The 19,320-nt window shown below is 36.7% G+C and overlaps 1 protein-coding gene across 2 annotated transcripts in view; it reads right to left on the bottom strand.

Moving 5' to 3' along the window:
• phf14 (PHD finger protein 14) overlaps positions 1–19,320 on the bottom strand; it is a 116,654-nt gene that overhangs the window by 22,770 nt on the left and 74,564 nt on the right. The window contains exons 17-18 of one of the 2 annotated variants that reach the window (XM_088928997.1): positions 16,987–17,104; positions 1,322–1,756 (exon numbers count right to left, since the gene is read on the bottom strand). In XM_088928997.1, the coding sequence (XP_088785123.1) occupies positions 1,685–1,756; positions 16,987–17,104 (190 nt within the window). In that variant the 3' untranslated portion in view covers positions 1,322–1,684. Of the gene's footprint in view, positions 1–1,321; positions 1,757–16,986; positions 17,105–19,320 lie in introns of those variants that run through there. The other variant, XM_088928998.1, reaches the window with a different exon arrangement.

Here is a 19,320-nt window from a genome sequence, read left to right as displayed (position 1 = left end):
AACCCTTAAGGAAATGGCTTTCATGGTTCAGTGGTTTTAAAGGGTTTCTCCTGCCTGGGTTTCAAATGGGCAAATTAATGGTTCCTTTGAAACAAATTGGAATTACACCCTTGATGAGTAAATTTCCATATAACTGCTGTTTGAGCACAACCTCCTTGAGTTGATTATAATAAAGCAAAATCAACGGCCAGGTTACTTTTAAGGAGGTTTTTATAACTCGCTTTGTTTACACGCTGTAACTCATTCATTACACAAAACACTGATAAAGGTGGAACTGCTAAATGCATTTGTGAAACTGCATCTGGTAAATGAAAATGTCACAGAGGCATTATCAAAGGGTCTTATAAATAACACCACAGCACAGCGATCTTCTTCCAGGGTATCTTACGTTTGTAGGCAAATATCGAATTCCACAGGCACAATAATGACTTTGAACGCAGAGCTTTTTTCTAAGGCTAGAATAAGCAGAGAAAAGCAATACAATGTATTTTGTACTAGCACCTACCAAAATATCCCTCCAATGCAGAATGGCATCTGTGTCGGGCGAACTATATTCCTAAAGCTCTGTGGAGCAGGAAATGCATCAGAATTCTAAGAGTGTATAAAAATATACAGCTGCAATGAAGAAAGCTGAGGGTTTCCATTGCATGATGCCAAGGCTAAAAAAAAATAAAGTTTAAAGTAAAACAATTCACTCTTGTTGGCATGTTTGGTTGGCCACCTAAATTTCAGGTTTTGTGAGGAGGAAGACAAACGCATTTCAATGCAAAAGATAAAAGTAAATAACCAGGTATTACCTTTTAATTAAATGAAAATCACCTCTACCGTACCCAATTTAATGTAATGGTGAATACAGGTCATTTTCATTTCTCCTACTTTTTTCCATTAACATATGCCGATTTGAAACCTTGGTGCTTAAAACCTCCCCTCCTGTGACAGATGTGCTCAACAAGAATTAGTTTCTATGTTGCTGTTCAATCCAATACAGCGAATTCCCCAATTTCATAACTATGCCTCCATCAATGTCACACTCGTCTACCCAGCATCTGGAAGAGTGAAGAAAGCTTTCCACCAGGTGAGCAGTCATGTGCCAATGACTCCCTATCACGGTATGCTGGGTGTATACCAGTTAAATGGATAATAAAACAATATGTTAACCTCTCTTCACTTCACAAATACTGTATATTATTACATGAGCATAAAGAACTGCGTCTCACTTTTCAAAACAATTTTGAAGGAACCCTACGAATTTTATTTTAAGGCAGTCGGCTGTCAGAAAAGGCTTGGTTATAGGAACAATTAAATTCACCAGACAAGTCTACAGCTCCGAGAATTTATTATCTATTTGACATTAACCGTGTACTGTATTTAAATACCGGTTCTTAGCTGAGCTACGTCAAGGTCAAAAAGCACACTACGCACTGAAAATGACAAATCATAACATTTGTAACCTTTATGATCACAGAATTTAAAAAAAGAAATAAGATTTATTAAATGCGGTACAAGACAATCCATTCTGCCAGTGTATAAAATGGACCATCTGTACTTGTGCAAGTAAAATATAGCTGATGCCGACAGTGAAGAGGCACAATGGCATTCACATGGAAGAGATGAAGCCACTAACGTCAGGGCACAAGTGAGTAATGGCTGCCGTTTGCTAATTTTTCTCGATAGTAATTTTTGTTCAGTTTGCATTCTCTTGCTCTGCAGTCTCTTCTTTAACTGAATCCTCTTCCTCGTGTTCATCTTCATCTTCCTGAAAATCAAGACAAACGTATACATTTTCTTTATTTAGAGCATTAACAAACAAAAACATCCTCCACTTTTGCTACAACAAACACATACTTGGGGACACAACTGAAAAATTATCAGCATGCTCTCACACGATTATTAACAGAGAAAACATCTCCTAACATTGGCGATGAACATTTGCTTTGAAGCAGAGGATCATAATGTAGTATACCAAATAAAACCCAAAATCTTAGAAAGATCTGTGTATATCCATGTGGACAAAATGCATTTTTGCTTAGACTTTAAACTACCTTCATGAACTGACAGCAGAATACATCAAATTTAGAACTGGCTGGTATTTAAATATCAGAGGTCACAGTTTTTTTTAAATCTGGCAGTTTAAATAGAAAGCTTTTAATTTATTAGGTCCTCCCTTGCAAGAGCCTTGTCGTTGTCTTAAAATTGCTTTTGATAAGCAGCTGCAAGTGAAAAATGCTTCACTTTTCCGAACGCAGATACTTTTACTTTGCCAACTGATAAAAGGATATAAATCTAACATCACGGACACCTTATGTTCTGCAGCTCGGTATTTCTGTGCCATCCACCATATCTTTCTGACAAGCTTGCCAATTTTCCAATTACTTGTAGCACCATATGTTATCTGAAGATCAGTCAAGTCTAAAATAGGAAACAAGAAATCTTCGGGCTACAGCATGCTAACAATCTTATAAAGCTCTAACTCGAAAATTTTACTCATAATTTACTACATGTCTCCAGAGACCACATGGTATAAATGAAGTGACATCATAGCATCAGGATCCATTGGGACTGTTTACTTGTTACTGTCACTGTTAGAAATAGGAGAAACCAAGATGAAGTACAGTTTGATGCAGGGAAGAGGGAAGACTTTAAAACACCTTAAGCATTATGCAGTGATTACTCACAGATACAAAGCAATTAAGAAATATCTAACGCAAAAATCTAAGACCTATTAGTTTTTATGTTTCAGTTATTTTGTCTTACTTTACCAGTATTTGCCAGACAGGTAAAACTACAGTTAAATATTACATACCTATTAAAAGCCATATCATTTTTAACACATTCTGGGTTTTGTAGAATATTGGTTGAATTAAGGCAGTAAATTCATTTGAATGGCTTCATGTAACTACGGTACAAGAACATTTTGGAATGCCTCAAAGGAGCATTTGAGAGCAAATGAGGTAAATTAAAAATTCACATCATATCAATTAAAAATCATATCAATTAAATTTGCACACCTACTGTATGCATCAGAACTTGTTCCAAAGCCTATAACAATATTTTACCATATTTATACAACTTGATATAATGTCTTGCACCAAGTCCTGGGTTCAATCTGATTTCTGATCAAGTGTTATCAACTGAACTGAAAGTCAATGAAATTGACCAAATAATTGATGCAAAAGAATGCACAGTATGTGGATCACATCAACAGAAGCCAGAGGACATACTGTGCTTGGAGGAACGTATTGAATGAATACACTACAATAGAACTGGTGCACCCTTCAACAGTCAGTGGATGGTGGAAGGAGATATGCATCTGATCTTGTACACAGGAGACTGCGAGGACCGGCACCGCACAGTGGTAAAGGCAGTGGTTTGTCTTCCAGGGAATGGGAGCCCTAGCTACATGGATCACTTTCACTTTGACAGCCCTGACAGCCTGGCATTTGCTTTATGAAGTATTTTGAGCCAGCCATCAGGAAAATGCACCCTCTAGGGTTTTGGGAGGCTGACAGTCCTGCCTTTGTTGCACATCTCCATTATTTCTCCTTGGTGCCAACGGTCTTCTGCGCACGCTTCCTCTTAGACAGAATTTACTGACCCCGCCCTTCCATGAAAGCAAGACAAGAAGAAAAGCGCTGACAAGACGCCAGCCTGTACACTGCTGAAACTTGGTGGTGTGTTTTTGGCTTCACTAAGTAAAAGGGAGAGAAAATCCACTGGCCAGTCTCATGAGGATTCAGGAGAGAACAATACATTTAACTCTAGGTGGCAGTGCAGGGCCATTCTGAGACCCAGCTGCTTTGTGCCCTTTCAATCCCTTGTTTCTCAGACTCTTAATGTACCCTACCGATACACACAATCAACTTCATAAACCAGGATTAGAATACAACTACAAAGAAGTCAAATTTTAAATAGTATTTTTATTGTAAGAAGCTTTTGAATCCTTTATCATGCCAGCACAGTCCTCAAAGAATTAGAGCCTAATTAGTATTATTTATTTTCTTATCTTGTTTTTGCTTTAATTTATTTCTCTGTATTTTATTTTGCGCACTAAAACCCCTTTCATGTGGGGAAAAAAAAAATCCCAATTAATCGTTATTGTCTTATTTTGTTTGTTTTAATACTCCCTGAAAGGTAATATAACATATAAGCATCCTGAAGACAATAGCAGCTGGTTGTCTTTATCTGCTTTGTGAAAAAAAAGCCCTTTGGATCTTGGGAGATCAAGGTATATTGTATTTCACAAAAAAAAAATCAAAGTTTAAATCAATTCATCTCGTAAATAGTTTTTTTTCTTCAAAAAATCACGATGCAAATCCAAACTTTGCAAAAAAAAAGCAAGGCTTTTGCCATTTTCTAACAATTACACTTGTGGTGATTTAAAGCTCTGCCATCGTTCTTTGCATGGTACAACTGTATTGAGTAATAAAAACCTGGTTCATTAAGCCAAGATCAAACTACATGTTATATGCTACATTTACCAACCTTTGGTCCCTTCACTTCCCTGTTTTTGATTTCAGATCTCCATTGCATTGAACGAGCAACTGGAAAGCACAATTAAATTTCATGACTATGCATTCTTGTGCTTATTTCATTTATTACAAAGGGCAATTAATCTACCTTTCTATGAGTAAATTTCCATTTTAGTGAGCCATGACAGATATCGAGATGAACTTACAGGAAATGCTTAATTAAATCTGCTGTAAATTGCACAAGCATTTTTTTTTCTTCTGATAAGAACAGATGGATATACAATGTGAATGGGACATTTTGTGGGGAAAAAAAACATTCTCATTGTGATCTGCTCTCATGACAAAAAATACCGGCATATAACGTTTTATATGTAACCGTAAAGTGATACAATTCACATGCCCCTTATATTTTATGAAAAAATCTTCACATCTAGTTACAGTATATTAAGTTAATATTTAAACAAAAGAACATCAAAATAAACTACAAAGAAAATAAAATATTCCTTAAGCCCTATTTATCTTTTCAGATAAAGGGTTACACATCTTTGCATATTTTAAATCCAAACTAATAAAATAACCACTAAACCATTGGTTGCATGTATGGACTATAGAGTAAATTAACGTGTATACTGGTTCTCAGCCGATACCCCAAGGTCTAAAAGCACACAATATATTGAAAATGACAAGACATAACATTTGTAACCTTACAGTAATCCAGAAATCTCAGATTCTGTAAGCATGTACTGTAAATCAGTGATCAGATATTTTCTCCTGGATGTTCTGACTGCAGCCATAGTGCGCCAGTACGCTCAACACACATCAGCTATCAGTGGGGAGAACAGAGGAGTACAATTCATTTCATAGATGGGGATTATTAGGAGGCTGTGACTGGGAAAGGCCAAGGGGAAATTTTACCAGGACGCCTGGGTTTCACCCCCACTCTTTTCAAGAAACACCCTGGGATTTTTAATGGCCGCAAAGAGTGAGGACCTCTGTTTTATGTCTCATCCGAAGGACAGCACCTTTCCAGTACTGTGCCCTCGTCACTGTACTGGGGCATTAGGACCCACACAGACTGCAGGGTGAGCGTCCCCTGCTGGCCTCACTAACACCTCTTCCAGAAGCAACCTTAGCTTTCCCAGGCGGTCTCCTATTTAGGTACTGGCCAGGATCACACCTGCTGAGCTTCAGTAGGCTGCCCGTTGTGAGGTGCAGGGTGATACGGCTGCTGCCCATCAGCATGGTCCACTGCAACAATTAAACTAAATTGTCTGTGATACATTTGCTATACAGGGTGAGTCCTGAAAGTCAGTCCTGGTCTCTCCGCCCCACTTCGACACAGCAATTGAAAAATTGCTCAAGTCCCATGCTAGTTATGTTATAAAGCAGTCATATTTAATTTTGTGATGGACACTAAAAGACCGTCCAAGAGTGCTGGACTAAACCCAGATGGCTATCTACCATACCTTGAAGCCTGACATCAAGCCTAGAGGGGTAAAACACACTACAACCCCTGGCTACTCCAGTATCTTGAGAGACCAATTAAAAATGGCCTATCACCCTAAACATTTTTACCAAGTCCCCAGCCCATCTCCTGGCACAACACAGGACAATATAGGGCCCAGGATTCGGTATGCTTGTTTTTCACTCCATCTCCCCACACAGGTTTAACAAAGATGATGGACCATGAAGGCAATGTCACCCTACCGGATCTATTTGGTGTACAGATTAAACCAGCAAGCAAAAGAACATAAAAACAAAACCAAAGTTGGGAAAAATTCAAGAAAAACTACAGACATGTACATGGATGTTATCCAGGAACTTCAACATCTTAATTAGAATCGAGACATCAGTTAAAGCAGAGTGTTAATTCTGTTTTCAATGTCACCTTTAAGGTAAAAGAGATAAGGACACTGGTAGTCTGTATCCATTAATAATGTATAGCATAGGAAGTTTGTGTTCAATGCTAGTTTATATGCTAGTGTATGAGCTATTTGAAAATCTGTCACTGGAACTTTAACATGGTTCTATTTTTATATTCCAAAACGACACTAAATATTAAAACCCAAAGCCTAGTTTTGGGTGAGCATGCACATTTCTATTTTATTATTGCAGCAACATAAACCATAATGCCAAGTTTAATGATTCATCTTGCACAAAATCAAAGAAAATCATGCTGTTCTACCATATGTCTCCTGCATATCAAACAAAGAAGTCATTCGGTGTAATAGTTTATTTCACCAGAGTATTTAAATGAGTGCACCCTCATATTTAGATAGATGCTTCAAACATCTACTGTTTAATTGGTTTTCTATTAAATTAGCTACATTAATTCAACACTAATGACATTTTTTCCACCATGAATGTAATGGGGCTAAAAAAAATCTGTGGAATAAAACTCATCTTCACAACAAATTAACATTTTTTGTGAAACATGAAACATCACACTGCTTTACTCTGCTCCAGAAAGCTCTGAACTGAGAGCCCACAGAACTTTAGGTGTGGGGGTTATCCCAATCTTCTGTGAATTCATTGTGTCATTAAGCAGGAGAGATGAAATGAAGCTCGGTTATATATTCTTCTGCGACGCCTCGAGAAAACAAATTATTTACACTGAGATGTGAGTACTGTCTGACAAACAGCTCAACTGAGACGCAAAGAGAAAATATTTGCAGCATTTTCCTGGCGTGCTTTCTTTTCCTTTCTGATTGTCTCCCCTGGGAAAGGATTCCATCCAGGTTATTCCTTTCAGTAGGAATAGTGGACTTCAGGCTCTTGATTTTGTTCAGAATCTAATGCACCGGTACAGTCGACAATCCTTCTTTCTTTTTACTTCTTTATTTCTGCCTTGCATATAGCTCAATATTTTAAATACTGTTCTTTCAGCAAAGTTCAGTTTTCTACTCCCCTGTGAGGTCCGCCAAGTTATCAGTCTCTTTGCTTCTTCTTTTTGCAACAGTACACATGTAAAAGGTATAAAAGGTTTTGAACTTGAAACCTTGCTCATCCGACTCCACAAAAACCATTGCATTTTACTTATGTACATAGCTTTTGAGAATTACATTTACTGATTAGAAAACACAACGCTGTAAACTGAAATTATGTTACGTCCAATTTCTTCCAAATTTTTTCGAAGCAAAAAAAAAAATTTTATAAGACATGATTATCTTGGGAACTTTACAGTGTGGGGTGGGGAAAATGTTATGCTGTCGTGATGGGTAGTTTAGTTTAAAAAGATTAATAAAATCAAACAATACCATGTGTTTAAAATGCTTTATGAGCAGAGCTCATCAAACAATTGTTTATTGAATAAGAGATGTTCAGCAGTCTGTTTGTGATCGCCATTTTATTGTTTGTAAGACTGCCCCCAGCGCAAACCTCCAGCTCTTTCACTATTAACAGTCGAGCATGTAAAGTGCCTGAGCCTTCCTCAAACCTTAGGATCCGCTCCCCTGTCACACAGTGGGCTGTACACACTCATATTCTCATTCATCTGATGACTTTCTTCACACTGTCAATCTCCCAAAGGAGCCAAACAAATACATTCCGGCTCATCTGGCCAAATGACTTTTCTTAAAACACTTCAGCTGCGCCTTTTTTGCCAGAACCTCATGCTTATTAACCGTGGTGATAAAGGGCTCCTTTGAACAGAGCCGATCACTGAATCGCTTCCCTCTCATTAGGTGCATGCTGTCTGTGCTGATACCTCAACAGTACACACGCCAAACAGCAACAATGTAAATCTCCTATTTGTCATTTTCTGCATGAAAAATAAAATTAAGCATGGCACCTTTGCTTAATGTAACAGTAAAATGTCCGTTCAATGAGACATTAAACTGTCAGGTTGTGATAACTTGGTCAATAAAGATCCCACAACGCTGTTAGTACGAGAAGGGGTGTTAATCCTGGTGTCCTGGTTAAACTCCACTCTGGACTTGCCTCAAATTGGCCTATCTAAAGTCCCCTAATTATTCACTTCCCCACTTGATCTCCTGTGTATCGGGGGGGACTGCTGGCACATAACAGCTGTCACATGTTACCCAGCCAGGGGCTGCAATTCTGTGAGAGGCTAAGCCCCCTCCTGTATGTAAAGTCATTTAGGATTCCTTATGGAGAAAAGCATTCTATACATACATGGAATTACTACACATGAAAGCAAAACTGTAAATGCATTTCTGTAATATTCAAAATAATAAGATTAACACCTCCTGAATTACTGATAACTGAATGTAACATTCACAAACAAGAATGGCATTCAGATTTTGCAACTGAAATTGATATTGAACAAAATTAAATTTTAATGCTCAGTCTAATCATTGTATTTAGAGGCAGTAAGTCCCTTTAAGTGATAACATTTTAAATTTCAACACTGAATTTGCTTTCACCTGATGGGATGAAATATATTTTCACAAAACTCAAAAAAATACAATTTTAAACCAATGAGTAATGATCTGTATTTGCTTTTAATTTCCTTTCAATAGTAAACTCAACAGAGTGTGACAATTAATTAACTTAATTAGGCTAACTTAATTATGCTCTTTCACAGGTCAATATGTGGAGCTACTCAGATTAATAGCAAGGCTTGTAAAGTTAATCTTCTCATATAATGAAGATGACATCAAGCCATCTATGAAATGCCATCCTGCAAAGGATGATGCAGCATTTTTGTAATTTAAGAGCATCAACATTGGAAACCAGTGGGAGGAAATATGAATACAATAATTTTCATACTAAATGTTAACCTACAAAAACGAAATAACATTTTAAGACATTTTACAATCTACTGCAACATTGTTTCATTTTTCTTTGGAAAAACTCAGAATTAAAGTCTTTCAATTAAGACATGAAACAGTTCTGCTGCTGCAGTTTGCTGTTTAAGTACTAGACATTCATTACAGCTGCTGCAAAAATAACAGAATGACCTTTAATACTTAAAGAGATGCCTGGTGATGCTTAAAATCCCCTTAAGCTGCTCCCACAGTGCTTCTAATGGCAGTTATCTGAAGCACACAAGATGTGGACTTCCCACAAAAGTACAAGAAAAAAAAGCTATAAAAATCTAAGCTTTTAAGAAAAAGTACTTTTAGGAGATTAATGCTAGGATACGGACAAAAAGTAACGGCAGGTAAAATTTACAGAAAACTGAAACCTGGATAAATCTCTTTTAAGAAAGGTTCTTTAGCACGATGTCCAACATCAACCAGCAAAGAAAAAAAAACAAGAGAGAAAAACAGAGCATGGATTAGTGTACTTACACTTATAAAAATGCTGTAAAAAAGTCCAAGGAGGATTGCTTCTCAAAGAAAATCATGCTACTGCAATTACTAAAAAAAAAACATTAAAAGAGTGAAAAAGGCTAGGAAGACGTCCAAGGCAGATGTGAGGATATCAGTTCAAGTATGAATGTGACATAGTCAGCAAAGTCTTCAAGTCATGTATGTACACAAAGATATCCAAATAGTGTTTGATATGTTAAAAAGGTTAACAAATAGTTTCACTTAGAAAGCATACCACAATGCAAATAATATGGGACAGTTTTAGATGTTTGAAAACAATTGAAAGCCAACACAACAGAACACACAGGCATTTCACCTGAGATACTACCATACAACTGTAGTTTCCGGCAACAGACCTCACTGTAATATTATAGAATGAGCTCGTCAGAATAGCAAAACATGTGCTGTAGACAGGAGTGAACGCCTAAGAACGGGCAGCAAAACACTGCTAAAGCTGTCTGAAAGAACACTTAGTTTATATATAGCTGAGAGTGGTCAGAGGAGGGTGATTTTGATGTGAAATATCAGTGGTAAAATGACAGAACTAACTACAGTACACCCCAATGACCATATGTCAGAAAGCTACAGCTGTAATATAAAACACAGAAAACGTGCTTCCATAGCTTTCAGAGACAAACTGAATCAGAATCAAACTGCCAATCATTCAGTCTGTCCATTTTTGCCTACACGAAACCTTCCTGACGAAGAGGAGGATCCCCAAGTAAATTTTGACTATAACTATTTTTCTGATCTGGAAATGACTGTAGAAACATGAAATAATGGCTAATTATTTCCCTCCTTACACAATTCAAGACTCAAGATTGTTAATGTATACAGGTGGAAGATTTCAAGAACGGATCATTCTTACAATTTTAATGGAAACTCTTGAGGTTTTGGTCCTCACATAGCCTACCTGAAAAGAACACAATGCCCCAACTCGAAACTCTCTTCACAAATACAGCCACAAATTAATTTCACTATTCCTAGCTTAAACGTATTTTCTATCAACGATGAATCTAATCGAATAATTCATCATTTTCACCAAGTGAAAATTCTGCAAGCTATAAATTAGCTTTAAACAAGCTTTGCATTGCAATGTAGCTTGCTTTCAAATTAAAGAACTGTCAGTATATTACAGGGGCTGTCATTTTATTACTCAGATCAATTCTGCATGGCCTGGGGTGGAAAGAAAATGGATGCCGTCTTCATTTGCAGGAGGTTTATCTCCAGCACCAGGCTCTGGAAACATGACTGCAGTAATGAATTGAACCAAATTCCAATAAAGACTTTATCACCAGAAGCTAAACACACAAACACTGGCCTTTATTTCCTGGCTGTAGCTTAATGGAAATTATTTTTAATTTTCCAAAACAACATAATTAAGAGATTTAATATCTGGCGGAAAACAAAACCACGTACTTTTCAAATCGCGGCTGCAACATTCTGGTTCACAGACGCGGGATCTTTCAAGGAGTGGGAGATCGCACAGTTCCTGCTCCCTCTGGAAAAGGAGGCTTTGGGAAGCTGTACTCATTTAGACTCACGGTAGCGCGCAGATGTCAGGGCTTCTTAGTTTCTAATCTCACAACTGATTTTTTTTAATACTAGAAATCTCCCTTTATTAGTCATGTTAATAAATTCCACTGTGCCCTCATAAAAAAAGCGACTTGCAAATTAATCCTCTAGATTGGGAGGTTGTTTTTTTGTGGAATGGCCTGAAATGAGGACCTGACGTGCGTTACTTATCTATCTTTCCTTCTCGCCCTGCTCTGTTTAACTTCTGTGTGAATTTGGAATGTTTTATTGTACGGATTCTCTTAAAACCTATAAGAATTTCAGTATCAAATGAATTCATCTCACGGACCTAAGTGCTGGAGAAGGACCTACTGTAAGTGCTGGACTGGCAAAAGAGAGGACTTTGAAGGGCTGAGGGGACAGGAGCGAAAGTATTCCAGCTCCAGGAAAGTCTGGAAGAAGCTAGCGTGGAAAGAGGAAAGCACACGCTTGCAAGAGCAAGGCCAAGACACATGGAGACTGAGGAGAAGGACACTGGACAAGGAGAAGGGACTGGGTTGTTATTTCAAAAGGGAAAACAACAACTGGTGTTTCAATTAGTCAGCAGGCAGAGCGGCGGCCGGCAGGCAGACAGGAGAGCTCTGAAGAAAGAGCTGGGGTCCTGTTTTGCTTCAGTTCGAGGAGTGAATCAGCGCTGTGAAAGAATGTTTTCAGTTTCAGAACTCGTGACCTATTTCAACAGCCCAGGTGCCCTTGTTACCTGGCAATACCGCAGAATATAAAAAATACAAATGCAGAAATACAGAGTTATACCCTTACAAAGTTATAACAAAACAGTAAGGGTTATTTAAAAGCAGGAGCACATCACATAAAATAATTATCTTTAATTCTAAAAACCAGCATTCTCTGTACTAATGCAATTTTATGTTTTCTTTAGCTTATATAAAAGTATCCTCAGTTAATAGAACATACACAGTTGATTAAAAACAATTTAATAACAATTAGATTAAACATCAGTGAATGAAATACAGTATTTCACTCTTGAATGTTAAGCATTCCTAAAGACATTCTGAAGCAGTAAAAATGCATTCTCCGTAGGTCTGTGCCATGAATTGGCTGTTTATGAATGAAACATTTAAAATAGTTAGCTTTTTTATTTGTGACATAAATATGAGGATTTACTTTTAAGACATCTGAAAAACAATTTAGTCATGCTTCTGCACTTCAATTAAAAGGCATCGCCATGAAAGCAATGTGTGTGTGAAATTGCTGGAGCTTGTATACTAACATTTCCATTTACTGTTCTAGTCATACTAGAGTCAAGATTATAAAGTATAGCAATACATTACATAAAGGATGTTAAGACATACACGGCAATATTTTTTCCAGAAAACAGATTGTCATTTAAGAACTCAAATTTTAAAAGATGATAATAACTATTTTTCATCTGATGAAGCTGTCATTAACTGATAAGTCAAATGAGCAGTCCCAGTTATTAGATTTCTGACACTTAAATGCTGTTTTTGGTTATTTTGGGGCATTTTTCCCTTTCAGGATAATTAATATTTTTGTCAAAAAATATCAAGAAAGAGAATCCCTTTACACACATCCTGGGTATAACCTCCCAGTAATTCTGTTTTTATCTGTCATTTTCACAAGCTTAGGATAGGTGAAGCTTTCAGTTCTGCTTCAAATGTCTGTTTTCTGAGGGTCTTTTGTGAAAGAAACCAAGTTGTTACTTGGTTACTTCACAAAATATCTGGATTAGATGCTTGGGTTACTTAGCTACTAGCAACCCAACAATTTAGATGAGCTCAACGGTCCCCACTCACTTGTAGTCTTTCATGTAGTCATTTTACATGTGCTAATATTTCAGAATGACTGGACAAGAGAACATATTATCTTTTTTAGAGAACATGTTCTCTTATTAACCATAAAAATCAGGCTAGAATATAACCACTGTCAAAGTAAGTCCTAAAGTTTTTGAAGGTAATGATTCTGATTGTAATTACTAATATTATGAATTCTCTTTAACTGAAAGCCAGAACTTTTTTTTTCTCGAGCCACAATAATACTTTTTTCCCCGCTTAGGAACGGATCTTGTTTTCATTTATTGTAAAACAAGCATCAGTGATCACTGCATGTATATGGCATATTTTTGTAATGCAGGGAATAAACTACATTTAAAACCACAGTGTCAGACCTTTGGCACTATTTCAGCAATGGTTTAGATGGCATACATATCATATAATATGATTTATATATTATACTGAAGAACAAGGTGTACATTCACTACAATGATAATTATGTTGTTACACTGCTTTTCATAAAACACAAATGTGCCTGAATTTGTACACAGAACAGACTGACATTTCTCTAGGTTGTCTTGCATGCCAATATTTGCCACTATGCTTGTGAAAAGGGTACATCAACATCACCTCAACACGCATGTTGAGAAACTGCCTCTAACGGATTTGTCCTTTTCAGTGCTGGATCATTTAGGCTTGCAAAGCAACATAGAGAACTGCTGCAGTTTAGCCCATCTTCAGTCACTGTATGCATCTCGTTTTGTTCATTGATTTACAGTACCTTTATTCGTATCGTTATCACATACATCTGAACCATTGCCAAACAAGTGGAAACAGTAATAGGTACACAGTTTCCAAGTAAAGTACAGACAATATAATTTCTGCCAAATTAACAACTTAACAAAAATATTCCACTTAGTAAAAGTGAAAAACAGTGTTAAGGCCACTTATTTTTTGCTGAATAACCTTTACCCTTTTAAAAGTCTGTTAGATACTGATGTAATGTTGTTGTGAATTAAATTAATAACTATTAACAGGTGTTATTTCAACTTATTCACCTGGCTTCTAAGTGAAAATCATTTAATAAACATTTTACACTGACAAGTTTCATTCACAAAATTCCACACTAAGAGTTTTTTCAAAACGCAGATGGATTTGTTTTACTACAGTATGGGGTATTACACATTGTTAGTTTAGTTTTTTTTAAACTGCAAGAACTGATGTCATTTGTCAGAATGTAGTGGCTATTCTTGACTGCTGATATGTGGTAAGTCAAATGAAACCATTTTTTTTCTAATTAAAAGGTTAGCTCTGTGATGGAATTACACTGAGCTCTCTAATAGAAGTAAAGGTTTTCTTTTCTTCTGTGGTTTACAGGGGAAACATTGTACAGCGGAACTCATTAATAAGAATCACTGTATCGCTGCTATAAATTGTTTTCTAAAAAGAATACCTGTTTTTGAAATGAGGAACAATGTTCACTCCTACTGCATTTAATGTAGAAAAGGGTACTGCTGTTGCTGCACAATTACATAATTAACGCAACATGAGAATTTGAAGTTAAAGAGTAAAAAACCGCAGGTAGATGCCATTTGGAAAAGGTACAATAAGGGAAAATTTCAAAAGAAAGAAACTGTACATTACAATTAGGTTGGAAGATGCAAATAAAGCTTCATTTGGAAAAGCCAAGTTTAAAGTACTAATGAAATCCACCGGAACAGCATGAGTGTGACTTCAACAGAGCAAGTGCATGACAAGTCACAAATCAAAACAGAGATGTGCAGGCTTTGAGGGGATGATTAAATGAGGCTGTGTCTAGTCCTTGGGCTCAAGAGACTTTGCCTTGTACTTCAATACCGCTGTCAAGAAGTACTCTAGAAAGCAAAGACTTGTTTAATCCTGATGGCCTTTCACCTACTACATTTTCAGAAAGACTGTTTTAACTCTTTCTTTTTAAACTTCAAGTAATACAATCACTCATGGCTTCCGTAAAAAGATAATCCTTATAATATAACAGCAGGTCACCTATCAGTAGTAATTCCTTATTCCTTACTTTATAATAGACTCTTTCACACAAAAGGAAAGGACTTTAAGGCATAAAAAATAAGAACAGAATGCAGTTCATCAGTATAAACTTCACATTTCTTTTCATTTCTGAAAACCTGTTTTCAGTTCAAACCCAACTAGTGCAAGCCAAGAACAAATGTCAATTGAAATACATCTCAATAAAATTATATTTAAAAAAATATTTTTTATATTTTGTATTTTTATAAAATACAAGGTCCATGTTAATGAGAAAAATGACATGCACATACTTAATACATTCCTTTATTGCTGGCTACTATTCACTGTAAAACTAATTACTAATGCACAGCACACTTCACTTCAGTACTCTCCAGGAACACAGAAAGCTCTTCATAACATTTTCACTGTGGTTTCACGTATTTTACTCTTGCAAAAACTATTAACCCACAATCTTCATGCAAATGCAGCTTGAGTAATGGCACTGTTAAAGTAAGACTGGATGCCCTTTAAACAAAATTGAATTCAGTTACATTTATTAATTTAATTAGGCTCCAATGGAGCCACGTAAAATGCAGATTACAATATAATTCAATAAGCAAACCATTATTTTTATTCTTGTGGAACTTGTGCCATTTTCAGGAACATTAAAATTAAAATGAAGCGGGGCTTGAAAGGTCTTTGAAAAAGTCCCTCATTTTTTTCGAGGGGGAGCAGAAAAGGACCAACCTGATAATAAGCTGTCATGTATAGACTGTGGTGCTTGTGAAGGAATTTCAGGCAAAACTCAAAGTCTAAGGAAGCTTAGAATTTAACAAGCGCAGTCTCTGCTGGCCTCATAGCAATCAGAATACACTTTCAACTTCGAATAGTTACAGATTCCCTTTGATCCATAATTAAGAGCTTAACACAGTTAGAGCTTAAACTATGCTAAAACTTTTGAAGACATCTTTGAGTAATTCATGCAGGGGTGCTGCACAATAATATATCAATGTAACAGCATGTTTTCCAAAACACACACATGTATACATACAATCAAATGAATACACACTGAACAAAAGATGTAAATGAAGTGGAGGCCAACTTATAGTGTAATATGAATCATTGTTACTCCTGTTAGCCTCTAGCTCTATTGCAGCTGGCAGGCTTTCTCAGAAAAGTAATGTGACACATACACTGATGTGTTTAAGATCTGAAAGCCTGTCAGGACCTTTGTGATGAACATTGCCTATTACTGAAAAGTGACAGGCAGTATTACTAGCTAAGACGATACTGCCCTAATGCCCTGCAGCAAAGCTACTGACTGTCCGTTATTTGACAGACAAGGAAATATAGGAATATATTATTACAAAGAGGAAGAAGACGCTAACAGGATTACAACAAAGTACGCTACATGGTTGTGAGGAGACACACAAAAACAGAAGCACACTACCTACAACACACTCTACCCTGATCACACCAAACAAAGCAAAATTCGAAATCACTCTGCTTCTGAAATTTTGAAAATAACCTAATTTTCTACAAACATGCTTTGCATTAATTTTGTGATGCATTTCTTCTGTAAATGTCCGGATTGATTAAAACCTTGGTAAGTATCAGGAAAGAGATTTCCCTTACTATACCTCTTCTTAGTGGCAGCTGCCTCCGGTTTTACTGTAGGTTTACTCTTTTAGTTCACATTCTCCAGTAACAACTTTACCAGCAAGATGGCTATTCAAAAAACAGCTAGAAAACATACTGCTTTTTATTTTTCTAAGACAAGTTCCGCTATCTTTAGAAAACATTTATCTAGGATGTCAGAGGCGTGAGTTTTATGAACTACTTACAAACTAGTGTACTACTTTTTTTTTACTACTGCAACTTGAATTGTGGGTGTGGAATTAGAGGACCACATACCTTAGAAGACGAGGTGTCACATTCTTGGCAGATCCAGCCATAGCCTGTCTGCTTCGGGGACTTCTTCAGAGGAGGGTCCAAGCAGCCGAAGTGATAGCACAGCCGACATTCATCACATCTGAGAAAGTGGACAACTGCATGGTTAATGACTGCAGCATGTGAGCAACACGATGGTGAAAAAATAAAATATTGCTGCATTGTTTGGCTTTTGGCGTAAAAAAAATTAAAGAGTATTTTGAATTACATGCATGAAAAAACTACTTATAGAATGACTTTACAGAGGAAGAAACTGGGAACTTGAAACAGCTGTTTCACAAAATGTGTTCAAATGTGTTAAGGAACTTGACTGCACTGCAAACTGCTGAAACCAAGTGCAAAACTGCAGTAAGAATCATACAGAAAAAACCTCATATGGTCTATCCTTCAGCTGAAAGATTGTAGCACAAAAAAGACCAACTGAGAAGAAAATGTTTTGACTGCAATCAAACACAAATTCCTTGCATTTATATAGTGCTTTTAATGCTGAAGGACATTTAAGCACTTACACACGCATAGAACGCTGGCTCTTCATCGACCACTGAAGTTTAGCACCCATCTGGACGCTGCACAATGGTCAGTATGCACCAGCAGGCCTACTGCACAGTGCAAATGTTTCTGACTAGTTGGATTAAGTTGGATTAAGGGAGAACTTTAGGAAGGTCAGATCATTCAAAACTCCAGAGAGGACACCAAGATCAATACCTTTACTCTTACAAAGTGTCATTAAATCTTTAATGAACAAGTAGTCAGGATTTTGGTTGAACATCAAAGGACAGTACCTCTTACAGCACTCTGTCCCTGGAAAACTGTGGTTTAGGGACAAGAGCACTACCTACAGGTCTCCCACTTTTCCTCAGACATCTCCCATTTCACTACCGACCAGCCACAGCCTTGCCTAGTTTTGGAGATCTGACAAGATCAGATTCCAAGTCCTTCCACTTCTGGCCAGGATAAATGTAAATTATGTGACAACAACTAACACTGCTGTTACCATTAAAGTAATCAGATGAAAATCTCAAGGGTACACAAGAGGGCAAATATCACTGAAAGTAATAAGAAAACAAACATCAGCATATCACTCTAGGTAATGTGTATACGTATGTCATCCTCAATATAGTGTTTGCTATTACTACTGTTCATGTCCTACTGAAGAAACCAATCATTAAAGAGCTTAGTTAACACTGAAATGAAAATTAAATAGTAGGAATGCAAGCATTTACATGCTATGAAATTGCTTAACATTTAATGTAGTTATTAAAATCCTAAACTGGGTTTTTATATTTGAATGATTATGATATTGACCTTAAACCAAATATCTATTAACAGTATATTCGGACTTACAAACAAAATGCATTCTTAAAATTTTTTCAAGAAAGCAACTATTAAAAAAACTCTGAAAATGCTGAGTTATTGAAAATTTAAGAGGGCAATGTATTTGTTTGGGAGAGAGCTAATGTAGTTGGTGAATCTTTATGATGTTTAATGAAAACACAAGAGCCATTTATCATTCACTAGCTACAGTCTGTTGTGTGACTCTCCTTTAGTCAATGCTACTTTGGACGCTAACATTTTAAAAACCCACCAGCTACCTTCCTGTCCATAATTAACTAATTATGTAGAAATCAATAGTGTAGATTCTGATTTTTACAATGTAAATCAGATAAATGAGATAACAGTCAAGGGTCAATCTAATTTTATTTTCGGAATCCAGTGCCTGCATTCATTTCCATTATGTCACGACTACCTGCACGAGAGGGAGTCTTATCAGCTGGCCTGCAGGAGGTTGGTAACGAGCACTGGGGAAAAAAGGTTGCATTTTCACGGTGCAGGAAAGGCTACAGAAAAGACACATTTAAAAGTCACAAGATGTCAAGAAAATTGACAAAGAGCCGGTTCTCACCGACAGCGAAACCTATTCGACATTTCTCTTGGTAGACGTGCCAATCTAGGACCTTTAAACTAATTACTGCAAAGGTGTCTGGATCACAATTTTAATGAGCTTGTACTTATAAAAATATTCCAGCATATGGATAAAGCTTCTGTCCGAGGAAAAAAAAAAATAATTGGCTGCATGAATTTACTTGATAGCATCAGTAGATGGCGGTGTGGGTACCAACATTATTTCTAATTTCTGGCCACAATTAACACACAAGGCTAGTTTAATTCCAAAGACATGTAAGAAGAAAAGGATACATACATTCAAAAGATTGTAGATTGTATTAAAAGGTATGGCCTTTTCTTACTTTCAATTGTATTTTTTAGAGCATTCCATTAGGAGATTCAGAAAAGTGGCTG

Source organism: Atractosteus spatula, chromosome 12 (genome assembly GCF_055471065.1).
Source record: "Atractosteus spatula isolate fAtrSpa1 chromosome 12, fAtrSpa1.hap1, whole genome shotgun sequence".
Lineage (NCBI taxonomy): Eukaryota > Metazoa > Chordata > Actinopteri > Semionotiformes > Lepisosteidae > Atractosteus > Atractosteus spatula.
The sequence above is the reverse complement of the archived record's forward strand: the minus strand, read 5'-3'. Positions and strand labels throughout refer to the sequence as shown.